We start from the raw sequence: 13992 nt of genomic DNA, 5'->3' as shown, positions 1-13992 counted from the left end.
GCGGAGCCCAGAGATGGTGGGGTTCAGCCTCCGCACTGCTCAGCTAAGGTCCCAGCCCAGCAGTGCCAGCAGGGCTGTTTTCGGTAACCAAAGCGCTAGGAATTAACCTCTCTCTCGGCCTCTCCCCTTTCGGTTTCCTTCTTGGGTTGGCTGGAAACTTCACCCAGACACCGAAACAGCTCTGCCCGGCCTTTTGGCACAGGCCACCGGCCGAGGCCCCACGGGGCGCTCTCCTTCCCCAGGTGCCCCCGACCCCGACCCTGCCCTCAGGGGCTCGCCCGGGGCCCGTTTCCCCAGAGGCCGCCGGGGCGGGGTGGGCTGGCTGGCGGGAAGAGGGGGCCGCGGCCCAGGCTCGCCCCGGCGCCGGCCCGGTGGGCACGCGGCCAGCCTCCGGCCCCGACTCGCTCCCTCCCGGCGCCCGCCCCAGCCGAGGCCCCCTCCCGGCCCCGCCGCCCGCCCGCGGGGGCGTGGAAGCGCCGCAGGAGCAGCTGGGACCCGGGCCGGGCCGGCAGGCGGCGGCTGCGGCCTAGAGCTCCCGCGCGGCCACCGGCCTCTCCCCTCCCCCTCCCGGAAGCGCGGGGCGGGGTCCCCGGCCGGGCCGCGGGGGCGGGCGCGGGGGCCGGGCCGGGGCGGGACGCGCCCGGCGCTCGCGGGCTCGGCGGGCTGTGCGCGCCCACTCCGGCTCCAGCGGCCAGCGCGCGCGGGCCCAGGCCGCCCGGCTCCAGCCCAGCAATAGCAGCAGCGGCAGCGGCGGCGGCGGCAGTTCGCGCGAGGCCCCGCGCCCCCAGCAGCTCCTCCCCGGCGCCGTGCATGGAGACGCGGCCCGTCACCCGCCGCTGAGCCCCCGCCGCCCGGCCGGGACCCGCCGGGGCTGGGGTGGCCTCGGGCTCCGGCCGGCCCCGCCGCCCGAGGGCTGCGCGCGGCCCGCGGGCCTCGCCGCCCCGCGCGGATCGTCGCGGCCCGGCCGTCCCGTCCCAGGAAGTGGCCGTCCTGAGCGCCATGGCTCACTCCCCGGTGCAGTCGGGCCTGCCCGGCATGCAGGTAGGCGGGCGCGGGCCGCGGGGCCGGGATGCGCGACCGGGGCGGAAGCAGCAACTTGGCGGTATCCACACGGCGTCCCCCCACGCTCAGCCGGCCGGGGTCGCGCCGGAGCCTGGCTCCCCGCGCGCCCGGCTCGGCCGGGGGTCCGGGTCCGAGTCCGGGTCCCTGGGCGTCCCTGCCGGCTCCGGCGGCCGAGGTCTCCGGCGTGTGCGTGCAGGAGCCGTAGGGACCGCGGCCTGGGTCCGGATGTGGGGGTGCGGGCGCCTTGTCCTCCGCGCTCCCCTCGCCCCAACACTCTTCCGGAGCTACAGGCCCTGGGTGGCCCTGTCCCCGGGAGAAGTGAGGTGGAGCGATGCCCTTGGAGGCCCCCGCCGGGTCCCAGGGCCCTGCGTGGGGGCCGGGTTGGCGGAGGGCCCCAGGACGCGCCCCCCAGGCCAGTCCCCCACCCCCGGGCGGGCGGGCGGGAGACCTGGGCAGGGCGGGGACGGGGAGCGCGCCTGGACTCGTCCGGGCCCGAGCGGAGTAGGCAGGGTGGAGCGGAGGAAGGTGTAACCGCGAGTTCCACTTGGAGTGGCTTTGCCCGCAGCCCCCGTGCACCTGCGGACCGGGGGAAAGTGCGAGCTGCAAACCTTCTGGAAGGAGGAATCCCTCGGACAGCCGCGCACCAGGGTCCCGGGCCCGGCCCGGCCCCGGGACCCTGGGCTTTCACTTTGAGACTTGGTTGCATTTACAGGAATTCTTCGCCCAGTAAACCTCTCTTTCGGTACTTGGTGACACCTTGGCCTACCAGTGACTTTTTAGGGAGTGGGAGAGGAGTTGAATTTCAAATTTACATGTATAAGTTAAAGGTTTTTTTGTTGTTGTTTTCGTTGCCGTTGGGGACTGCTTTTAGCCCCTTGAAAAACAAAGCCACCGTCCTTGGCTAACTCTTGTAAACTTTGTAGGCGCAGAAATGGTGGCAAAATGCTTAGGATTGAAATCTTAGGATACAGTTAGGATATGTCATGAAAGTTTGCTCTCCCAGTTTAGCTGAGTGAACGTTAAGTGTTTGAAGAAAACCAAAAGCATCCAAGTAGATTACTGGTTGATTTATAGATACCAACAGGCTCCTTCCGTGTGTCTTGAGGGCTGAGAAGCACAGTGCCCAGACCTGGGACTGCCTCTGGGGTCTGCCCGCCTCTTCCAGTGAGATCATCTCTCTGCCTTCTTTTTTTGAAACCGTAAAAAGAAAACTGGATTTCACTGTTCAGGTTTGAATTCTGGAAAAATAGGAACTCAAAGTTACCACTTTAATGGCAGCTAGAATTTTAGTCCAAGTGTGTGTGTTTATGTGTGTTTGTGTGTATATATATATATAAGCAGTATATGTGTGTGTATATATGTTTAAGCAGTAAATAAGTATATATATTTAAGCAGTAACAGTTAAGTTATCTTAAGAGTGACTGCGAAGATGCTTGAAGAATATTCTTTTGTCGACTCTCATTTAAGGAGCATTGAATTTAGCATGCATTCAAAACCTAAACTTCTGCTGACTGCTGGGTAACAATCAGATGTGGTTTCTTGGTATTTTCTAAAGCCGCTTTGGTATGAATTTAGAGGTGTGTAGGTCAGAGTGAACTGGGTGAAAAAAGTAATTTCTTACCAATGGAGCAAGAAGGACTCTTGTAATGATTTAAAAAAAAGTTTTATCAGTATTTCCTTTAGGTTGATACTTATACCGTGTTCATCAGGTTGGAATCTAGCACAAATGCCTCACTTGCTAGGTTAATTGGCCTTTGTGGATAGCGAATCAGTTTGAAAAGGTACTAAAAGCCCCTTTGGCTGGTGCTGTGAAGACAGTATCAGATGGTTACCAGGTGGTATCTAGTATCTCACCTTTTCATTTTTGTCCTCACTTTTTTTTTTTTTTTGAGTGGGTCAGAGTTCTTAAATCTTGGGAAAAGAAGATACATTTCCTTAATAACTTTGCCTCTCAACTATTATGTATCTGTTAGGTTGTGTTACACGGGAACTGTTTTTATTTTGTTTTCTTAGTATGAAAGATGGTGTTTCTTGGTAGAAATGATCAGATTTTCAGCTGTTACAGTTTTACAGTTTTAGAGGTAGGAAAGTTGGCTTCTGCCAGTCATTCCTGTACCTAAGTACATCTACAGACTGTATGGTAACAGTGTATCATTTGGGGAAGAACATTCTTTTCTCGTCCCCCACCCCACAAAAGAAAAACAACAAGCACATTTATTTTCTACTTCAAATTAGCAGTTGCTACTGCCCTGGGAGGCTTCCCTAAGAGTTGTTGCTGAAGATTCAATTAAAAGCACACCTGCTTTCGACTGTTGTCTGCTAAATGGGAGAAGTCCATATCTCTTCTATGGCTTGCTCTGATAGGCCTCATAGCCCTCCCTTTTTCTTGTCTCCTGACCAGGGTTTATAAGGAGTTGGCTTAGAAAGACAGCAGAGTCTGTAATCCCAGCAGTTTGAGAGGCCGAAGCGGGCGGATCATGAGGTCAGGAGATCGAGACCATCCTGGCTAACATGATGAAACCCTGTTTCTACTAAAAATCCAAAAAATTAGCTGGGCGTGGTGGCACACGCCTGTAATCCCAGCTGCTCGGGAGGCTGAGGCAGGAGAATCGCTTGAACCCGGGAGGCGGAGGTGGCGTTGAGCTGAGATTGTACCATTGCCCTCCAGCCTGGGCGACAGAGCGAGACTCTGTCTCAAAAAAAAAAAAGCAGAGTGAATTCAGGTGGCCTAGGCAAGGATGCTTGAAAAATAACAACCATGTTAGTATAAACACCATTTTTCAATGTTTTGCAAATCATTTTTATGCTTCTCGATTCTTACCGGTACCGTTTGAGATGTACATGATATTATACCATTTTGTAGATGTGGATACCAAGGGAGACTTAACTGACCAAGGTGAGATCATATATTATGTGGCAAGTTTGTGATTGGAAACTCCTCCTCCTACTACTCCACTCATCATGCAGTGTTACTGTTTTATGGTTACTTTTGCAAACGTTAAAGTTTATCTCATTGCCAGTTGGATTGGCTAAAGAAATCAGAAATAGGAGGCTGATTTTTTAATTTATTCTATCAGCAACCCTTATTGAACTTTCATGGGCCAGGTCCTAGGGGAGGGGTTGAAAGTGGTAGATCTGAATGAGGTTACCATTTTAAGTAAATGTTTAATGAAAGTTGCTGAAGCCTTTCCTTTTTTTTTCCTCTTAAACCCCAGTTTTATATTTCAGTAGGGGAAAAAAATAGACATCAGTAACTGAGTGAATATAGTGATGAATAAACATAAATCAGGCTGATCTGTGGCTATAAGTACTCCGTCTTTCATTGAGCATTTGTTGTTTCACTCAATTGAGATTAAAAGAAAAGCTTCAGATGGAGGCAGGAACACCGATCGGCTTTGAGTTTGCAGAAATGTGATTTAAAAATGAGATTTTGGTTTGTACATTTCTGTTAGAAAATTTTAGCTGTCACTTTTCAACTTTTCTGGACCATGACCCATATAAGAAATACATTTTACATCAGGATCAAAAACAAGTTTCAGGAGACAGTACTAATCCTTACTACGGGTTGAGTATCTCTCATCCAAAATGCTTGGGACCACAAGTGTTTCGAATTTTGGAATATTTGCATTATATGCTGGTTGAACATCCGAAATCAGAAGTGCTCCCAATGAGCATTTCCTTTGAGTGTCATGTTGGTGCTGAAAAGTTTCATATTTTGGAGCATTTTGGATCGGGGATGCTCAGCCTGTGCTTGTGATGTGCTGTTGTGGTATATTTAAAAAAGGAGCTAGTTGCAACACTAGATTGATTTCACAGCCCACTGGTTCCTGACCCACAGTTTGAAAAATACTGAATTATATAAGTCACATGTATTGCATATTGCAGGGCCTGGTTAATTTACCATGTTTCGAAGTTGTAAGTTTAACATAGTTTCATATTTGAAAATACAGATAATTTAGAGGAATAGCTTAAAAACCAGAAGTTTCTCCTTGTTAACATCATCCTGTCCCCCTCGTTCCCCTTCTGTTTTTCTTGCTGCTTGGATAAATAGACCTTTGCTGAGAATGCCCCTTGCATCGGGATAGTGAGACGGGTGTCTGATGGCCGGTTTGGGAACATGGGGAGCTTTTCTCAAGTGCTGTGCTCACCCTAGGGAAGCCTGTGCACTCTGGGAGTCTGGGAAATGAAGGCAAACATAGGACAGCTGCATTTAATTGTGGCTTAAGTGCTCTTGTACTTTTTTTTCTGTTAGTGTCACATTTCCACGGGTTCTTTTTCGTTCCTTCCTTGGGAGATGCCTGCCCAGTTACCCTGTTACCATCTGCACTCTGGGGGAAGGTTGGTGTGTCACTGGGTGTGGACAGTCAGGACATCCGAGACGTGGGTTCCGAGAGCGCCTCGGGGACTTGCTGAACTGTGGAGTGTGCTCTGGTGACTGACAGCATTGGACTGCACAGGGGAGCCTACAGAGTATAGTGCCCGGAGTCGTTGGAGGCAGTGTTCAGAGCCTCAGTCCATCCTGTCCTCAAGAGGTCGGCTGCCTGCCTTGGGGCATGTGCCCTAAGAAGGTTGCAGTGACTGAGGACACAGTGAGCAAAGGTATATGGTTGGAAAGCGGTGACAGCGGCTTCTGATGGGCTAGATCTAGATCGGTCCTAGAGCTGAAGAGGCAGTGGGGTGCCTGTGGGCCTGGGGGAGGCCTTGCATCTGTAGACAGCTGGAAGTATGGCACATTTTTGAGCAGATGATCTCCTGTTCTTTGGGGCTTCTGCTTTCTCAGGTGTGGGGAGTGCTGGGTGCCCCTTTAGAAGGCATTGCAGCACTTCAGGGAAGAGGAAGCCCAGGGATGCGAGTGGGGAGCCCAGGTGTCAGTAGGGCAGCCTAAGTGGATATTTTTAGTGTTCACTCAGCTTCGTGGCTTGAACTCTGAATATTTTATAGTATCTCATTACTCCTCTTGCTTTATGATCCTTTTTGCTGATCATTGCTAAAGAGTAATAAGAAAAGTACTCAGTTACTGTTAGTTACTGTTTTGTTAGTTAGTTGCCTATGTGTCAAAAACAAAAACAAAAAAAACCCAAAAAACCTATTTTCAATACTCCATGTTCCCAAATGTAACAATGGTAAGAATTTGTTTTGCTTGAAAGTGTTCTTTTTTGAGGGGGAGGATGGTCACAAGGTTTTTTTAAATTAGAAAAACCCAAACTTTTGGAGGAGTGCAGCCTCAGATCTGGGAGTATTCTTGATTGGAGGAGTGCAGTCTCAGATCTGGGAGTATTCTTGATGGGAGGAGTGCAGTCTCAGATCTGGGAGTATTCTTGATGGGAGGAGTGCAGTCTCAGATCTGGGAGCATTCCTGATGGGAGGAGTGCAGTCTCAGATCTGGGAGCATTCCTGATGGGAGGAGTGCAGCCTCAGATCTGGGAGTATTCTTGATTGGAGGAGTGCAGTCTCAGATCTGGGAGTATTCTTGATTGGAGGAGTGCAGTCTCAGATCTGGGAGTATTCTTGATTGGAGGAGTGCAGCCTCAGATCTGGGAGTATTCTTGATTGGAGGAGTGCAGCCTCAGATCTGGGAGTATTCTTGATTGGAGGAGTGCAGCCTCAGATCTGGGAGTATTCTTGATTGGAGGAGTGCAGCCTCAGATCTGGGAGTATTCTTGATGGGAGGAGTGCAGCCTCAGATCTGGGAGTATTCTTGATGGGAGGAGTGCAGTCTCAGATCTGGGAGTATTCTTGATGGGAGGAGTGCAGTCTCAGATCTGGGAGTATTCTTGATGGGAGGAGTGCAGTCTCACATCTGGGAGTATTCTTGATAGCATTTCACATAGAACCAAGTGACCTTCAAGTAGGAATTGGTCAGATGGGATTTTCTAGCTTGCTAACTGCGCTGAGCAGTTATGGGCAGGTGGCGGCTGGCATCGTTGCTTTCCCACCCTCTTTCTGACTTTGATGCTCTTCTTGGAGCTACGTTCTGATGCGTAGAGCTGAGCTGCCTAATGTGGTGCAGGTTGAGGTTCATTTTTCAGTTCAGTATTTTTCTAGGACCCTGGTGCAAGATGCAGGGTGAGCAGTTACTGAGGGGAGGAGCCTGTCGATGGTCACTGCTGCTTTCTGCTGTGCTTGTGCAGTTACACACACTCTAAAGCCGGAGTCCAGGTGTCCGATGGTCTGAGAAATGGGCCCCTTAGCTCTTTATTTGGGAGATTACTCCCCATGATTCAGAGCTGCCCTTGTGGAAGCTCCTTACCTGCAGGAAGTGGACCACACCCAAGCCACCTTTCTGTGGCTTTTTTTTAATACCTTAGCGCAGCTGATTATCATTAATGGAATCTTGTGGCTGGCGTGAGTGCAGGAAATAGAAGTTGCACTCTTATTATCCATGTCTCATTGCATAGAATCAGCCACTGTCGTTGGACTAGTTTGTAGCAGTCATTTCCCATAATTCATGTTTTTGCAGTGGAAATTATAAAAAATATCAGTGCCAAATGCTTTGGGAAAAATAAAAAAACCTGCCTCCTGAGGGTGACTATGGAGTTTCTTAATCCTAAATGGCTCCCTGGTTTGCAAGGTTTAAATTAGGGGAAATAAACTGAGATATGCCTTTGCTTGGTACAGACTGTGAAACATCCCAAATTGGTGGTTACCAGTCACTTTATGCGCACCCAGGGAACAACATTGTTGACTCTAGAGACCTTCCATTGTGTTTCTTGAGGGTTCTTCGTCAGCAAAAGAAACCTTTTCTGTTCTGCGCCCTGTTGGTATCTGAATACATTGTGGGAACATTTCAAGTTTTAAATTAATGCTTACCAAGTACATAGCTGGGGTTTATCTTCCTATTATTTTAAGTCTCTTCCTGTTTTTTAAGAGAATTTTAGACCGTAAGGTTTGAAAGAACTGTTACAGGTCCACATCCTTTGTTTTATTTGTAATTACTTAAGATTTGGTTTAGTTTCTATTTAGAAATGTCTAATGGGTAGTTTTGTAAGGTTGGTTGGGAAAGATAGCAGCTGCTTCCACTTCTCTCCATTTCTTATTCCCCGAGGGCAGCCCCTTTGATCTCTCCTGGTTGATTTTTTTGTTACTCCTTAGTTTATGAGGAACATTAAAAAATTGACCGGGCACGCTGGCTCACGCCTGTAATCCCAGCACTTTGGGAGGCTGAGGCGAGTGGATCACTTGAAGTCAGGAGTTCAAGACCAGCCTGGCCAACATGGTGAAACTCCGTCTCTACTAGAAATACAAAAAAATTAGCTGGGCGTGGTGGTGGGCGCCTGTAATCCCACCTACTTGGGAGGCTGAGGCAGGAGAATTCTTTGAACCTGGGAGGCAGAGGTTGCAGTGAGCTGAGATGGTGCCACTGCACTCCAGCCTGGATGACAGAGTGAAACTCCGTCTAAAAAAAAAAAAAAAAAAAAAAATTGCTGCCTGTGTTTTTTTTTTTTCCTGATTTCAGGCATTGTCTATAGACTTTGGACCCTGTGGATGAGGATTTACTTCTCTTCCGCTTGCCTCTTTTCCTCGCACAGACACCCCCCTCTCCCCCAGCGGAGAGATGTTGTAATGTCCGTGAAGTCAGAATGCAGTGTGTACATTAATGGACTGCAGACGGATCCGCAGCCCAGCCATTATTACTCAACCATAGTTACTGATCAGATCTCTTTTGGAATTCTTTTCTTTTGGTAATGCTTCTCATTCAACCCAGCACTCTGCAGTTGTTGCAACCTTGTCTTAGGAAGTTCGGGTGGCACCTGTGACTTTCGTCACCTGCGTATCTTCTATGCTCCTTGTGCCGCTCCCATCCTCTGGTCTTCCTTTGCCCTCGTCCTCTGGGTTCCTTCTGCTGCTCTCTTGTGTTGAATATCTGTTGTTGTTTTGTTTTTTTTTTTGTCTCTCCTGTCATTGTCTTTCTTGATTTATGCCATGGTGTTGGTTGGGCATATAGTGCGCCATTTTTTGTGAATAGGCAGCGTGGGAGACAGGCTTTTCAAAAATTTCTTTTTTCCTTCTCCCTCAGTTGATATTTTAGCATGGTATAAAATTGCAGGGTGGACATTCATTTCCTCCAGAATTTTAAAGGTGTTTCTCCACTGTGTTTTAGCTTCCAGTGTTGCTGTTGAAGATGGAGGCCCCGCCAGCACCGGCTTTTGTGTGTGCAGGCTGTGCTGTTCTTCCTGGACCTAATGGGATCTGAACTTTTTCCTTGTGTTCTGAAGTTTCACAATGATGTGGCTTGGAGTGGGGCTGTTTTCGTTTCTCGTGACAGATACTTGGTTAGGCCCTTTCTGTGAAGCGACTCAGATCTTTTTGTTGATTTTTTTCTTTGATTCCCCTCCCCCCTTCCATTTTCTGTGTTCTTTCTTTCTGAAACTTTATTACTTGGATGGTGAACCTTCTGCATCGGCCCTCAAATATTCCTTTTTCTTTTTTGTTTTTTGAGATGGAGTCTCGCTCTGTCACCCAGTCTGGAGTGCAATGGCATGATCTTGGTTCACTGCAACATAACATCTGCCCCCCCCCTCCCCCGCCCCCCGCCCCCGGGTTCAAGTGATTCTCCTGCCTCAGCCTCCCAAGTAGCTGGGATTACAGGCACCCACCACCATGTCCGGCTAATTTTTGTGTTTTTTAGTAGAGACGAGGTTTCACCACGTTGATCAGGCTGGTCTCGAACTGCTGACCTCAGGTGATAGACACGCCTCGGCCTCCCAAACTGCTGGGATTACAGGTGTTAGCCACCGTGCCCGGCCTTCATTCCCCATTTTTAAGTATGCTGCCTCTGCTTCTGGCTGTGTCTGCTGCGGCCTGGTCCATATATCCTCAATTTGTCCTTCCTTTGCAGATAATATATTTTCCATCATTTCATTGAGTTTGGGAGGCCAGCTGTGAGATGTGGGGCAAGCTATCTGGCTGTCTACCCACTTCTGTAGCTGACTTTGAGGCGCTGCCTGGTTCACTCATTCCCCCGGCAGAGGGACTGGTGCCATCAGTTCCTGAGAGCTGGGGGTCCAGCACTGTGAGTTAAGTTAGTTCTCTGCTGGCCGGGCGCGATGGCTCACGCCTGTAATCTCAGCACTTTGGGAGGCCGAAGCGGGTGGATCATTTGAGGTCAGGATTTCGAGACCAGCCTGACCAACATGGTGAAACCCCTTCTCTACCAAAAACACAAAAATTAGCCAGGTGTGGTGATACACGCCTGTAATCCCACCTACTTGGCAGGCTGAGGCAGGAGAATTGCTTGAACCCAGGAGGCGGAAGTTGCAGTGAGCCGAGATCGCACCATTGCACTCCAGCCTGGGTGACAGAGCGAGACTCTGCCTCCAAAAAAAAAAAAAATTCTCTGCTTTCTGCACCTCTGGTTTAGCGTTGTCTTCCTCTACTCCCCCCACCCCACCCCCCCTTTTTTTTTTTTTTTAAACTACTACCTACTTTCCAGCTTCTGAGATTTCATTGCAGTTGTCTTCTCTCTGTTTCAGGTATGTGGTAGTTTTTAGATTTATGATTTTAGTGGGATTTCAGGATTGACCCAATTAGATGCTGCTGTCCATGTCCCTCTACCTCCAAGTTGCTATTCTCCAGTTTGTAGGTGAGTAAAGACAGGGCCAGGCAGGTGAAGAAATTCCAAGGGCTAGGACTGACTGCTGGGCCAGGGCGGTGGGCAAGAACTCGGAGCCTCCGTTCTCTTCATCATGAGATTGTGCCTCTTATTTTCTCCCCGTAAATAAACAGCAGTATACATGTCTGCTTATTTTTCCATCTCTCTACTGGTTGGTGGCCTCCACCTCCCCAACTTGAACTGAGAACCTGCTCTTCTTGTTTCTCTCATTTTTTTGGTCCTGAGATCCTGTGGACACAGAACCATGTCCGGGAGCCTCATAGGATCTCTCTGGAGAAACGCTTGCTTAAGTTTATGATGCTTTGGGGTTCCAACCCCCGGTCCAGAATTGAGTATGTGCTGCTTGGCAGGGCGGAGGTGGTGTCAGTCTGCTCGTATGTTCCGTGGTGGTCGGTGCAGGACTGGGGCACACGTGTGCCACAGATGCCGAATAGCCCGTCAGAGGGCCCGGGTGTTATGTGGCTGTCCCAGTGGCCACGTGTTAGCAGATTGCATGTTGCAGAGTCAGTGGTGTCTGCACGCTGGGGGCACCACACAGTGCTGGCCATAAATCCATAGCATGTTAATGGATGGAGGACTTGAAGGGTGCGTATCTAAACAGGGAAAGCTCTTCTTTGGGGTATGGCCTTCAAGCGATTTCTTGCTTAAGGACAGAGTACTTTCTTGGGTAGAATTTTACAGCAACGAACCATTGAGTAGAAATGAAAAACAGTCTGGAACGTGGAGACTGAGCCTTAGTCCGCAGTTATTTTAGGTATAGTTTCGTCGAACTTTGGAAGCATGTTCATTGTGATGACTTCAAAGTTATTAAACTGCCACCTGAACTCCAGATGAAGAAAGGTATTGCTTGAGCGTTCCTGTAGTATGTGTGATGCAGTTTCCTGGTACCAAATATTTCTTGAGAGGTAATTCACACAGAAAAAGCTGGTAGCACAAAGCCTCACTTCTTCAGCAGTTCTGCAGCAAGCTTTCTTCTCCCACCTGCTTCCCTGTTGCTTGCTGTGGGTAGGTGGAAGGAGTAACTGAGCCTGTGGCGTGGCTGGATTTGTGTCAGTCTAGAAAATAAACATCTTTGGATTTTGTTGCCCTTCATGGGAAGCCTTGTCGGAAGGGGACTGCTTTGACTGAGTTTTCTTCAGTGAGGGCTGGGCCCCTTGGTGAACCCTCAGGGTCTCTGCTGAGGGAACGGCTGTCAGACTAATTTTACAGATGAGAAAACCGAGGCTTATGAAACCTGCCCAAGGCCTCGGCTAGAAAACAGCGTCACTGGGGCGGAAGCCCTGACTGGGAGGCCAGCATGTGTGTGCTTTTCCTTCCTCCCGACTGCCCACTCCCTGGTGTGTCAGATTCCCTGCAGCACATCCCCAACACAGCTCTGCCCTCCTGACTCCTGACCATCACATTCTCCCTCCAGCCTTTGTGAAACCAGCTCAGTTCAGGGCTGTGAACAGAGGGTGTTTTGGGCATTTTTATTTCCTTTTTTTTTTAACCTTTAAAGAAGAGTGTGTTCATGTTTCATTATTATTCATTTTTTTTGAGGAAAAAAAAATCTCGATTTCGTTGGGGGCAGGTCCTTCCCCCTTAGCCTGGCGTGCTTCTGGCTGGCAGGGTGCCTGGCACAGCAAGGTGGGCAGCTGGCGGTGTGGGTCCTTGTGGTTCTGTGCCCGAGAGGCCAGGCCTTCTTGGTGGTGGTTGTCTGCGTGAGAGGAGGTAGCTAGCCTTGGCTGCCACCCCCATGCCCGCCGCCTGCTGCTGGAGCAGAGGGAGCCCTGGGCCTTCAGCCCACCGGGCTGGCGCTGTGCTGTCTGCGCACTCCTCCTGATCGGGAAACTTGTTCCTGGATTATTTTTAACCGGCTTCCTGGAATTTAGGATTGTGGGTGTGGGGGGCTGTGACTTGGACTTTCAGATATTTTCCCTGTTCCTTTATCTCCGTTCTCTGTAGTGAGCTCTGAGCCCCACCTCCTTAGGGTGGGCATGGAGCTGCTGACTGGCTCCTGTTCATTGCCTTTCAGGTATTGCCCAGATTGTGTTGTTTTGGGTGGTGAAGAAATAACTGAAAAAGTACCCTCTAATCAAATATAATTTTTTTTTTTTTTTTTTTGAGACAGAGTCTCATTCTCTTGCCCAGACTGGAGTGCCATGGCATGATCTCGGCTCACTGCAACCTCCGCCTCCCAGGTTCAAGCAATTCTCCTGCCTCAGCCTCCCAAGTAGCTGGGATTGCAGGCACCCACCACCACGCCAGGCTAATTTTTGTATTTTTCATAGAGACAGGGTTTTGTTTGCCCTGTTGGCCAGGATGGTCTCAAACTCCTGACCTCAAGTGATCCTCTCGCCTCCGCCTTCCAGAGTGCTGGGATTACAGGTGTGAGCCACCGTGTCCAGCCCTCTAATTGAATATAAGACCAGTCAGTGTCAGCTGGAGGGCTTAATAAAATGCAGACTGCAGGCTCTGCCCTGCTGCCCTGGAGTTTCTGATTCTGGGCGTCTCTGAGGGAGTTTGTATTTTGAACAAGTGTCCTGGTGTATTGCTGCCTCGAGGATGACACTTTGAGAACCATTGTGCTGGAGAATTAAAAAGAATCCTGAATCCTCATTGCTCCCCACTCTAGTGAAGCACACAGTAGCCTTGCCCATTTGAAAAGCAGAGCAAGCTACAATCAGTGCTTGCAGCTTATGGCTTGTATTTCCAAAGACTGACTTTGGAACCGCTGACCTAACTTTGGGAATTGAATAGGCCTTTAATTATAAGACTCATTAGAGCCTTTACTGTTTTAGCATGTATTTATAAACCTGTTGGGGGCAGAGGATGTGTCTTCCATGTCTTTTTGACCTTGGAACCTCATTTTTATTTTTAGAAATGGGAATCGCGCTATGTTGCCAAGGCTGGACTCGAACTCTTGGCCTCAAGCAGTCCTCCTGCTTCTGTCTCTTAAGTAGCTGAGATTACAGGCTTGTGCTACTGTGTGCCACTTGGAACCTTATTTCATAAGGAGTGCATCTCTCAGATCTAGGGTGCAGTAGTTTTTTTGGAAAACCCCAAACTAGAACAAATGCTCTGAACCTGATAATTCTCAAATTTGTCAGGATAACTTTTCTTAACTGTGGTATTGCCCGCTGCTCCTGACTTCCTGATCAGATGTAAATGCCAGCCTAAAACTCAGGGCCTTTTTTAGGACCCAGCTTCCTCCTCTGCTCTTCCGCCCCTCTGCCCTGGGTGGGCTCAACTCCCTGTGGTCCTCCAAAGCTCAGCGCCTGTTCCTGGGCCTTTGAATCTACCCCTCCACTTGCTCAGCCACTGCAGGATTCTCAGAC

The 13992-nt window shown here is 49.8% G+C and overlaps 1 protein-coding gene across 1 annotated transcript in view; it reads left to right on the top strand.

Moving 5' to 3' along the window:
* The first annotated feature begins 643 nt into the window (after window positions 1-643).
* Window positions 644-13992, top strand: part of STK24 (serine/threonine kinase 24) — a 129015-nt gene continuing 115666 nt past the window's right edge. The window contains exon 1 of the mRNA XM_054446404.2: window positions 644-1041. Within this exon, the coding sequence (XP_054302379.1) occupies window positions 1000-1041 (42 nt within the window). The 5' untranslated portion in view covers window positions 644-999. The remainder of the gene's footprint in view (window positions 1042-13992) is intronic.

This window comes from Pongo pygmaeus, chromosome 14 (genome assembly GCF_028885625.2).
Source record: "Pongo pygmaeus isolate AG05252 chromosome 14, NHGRI_mPonPyg2-v2.0_pri, whole genome shotgun sequence".
NCBI lineage: Eukaryota > Metazoa > Chordata > Mammalia > Primates > Hominidae > Pongo > Pongo pygmaeus.
The sequence above is the reverse complement of the archived record's forward strand: the minus strand, read 5'-3'. Positions and strand labels throughout refer to the sequence as shown.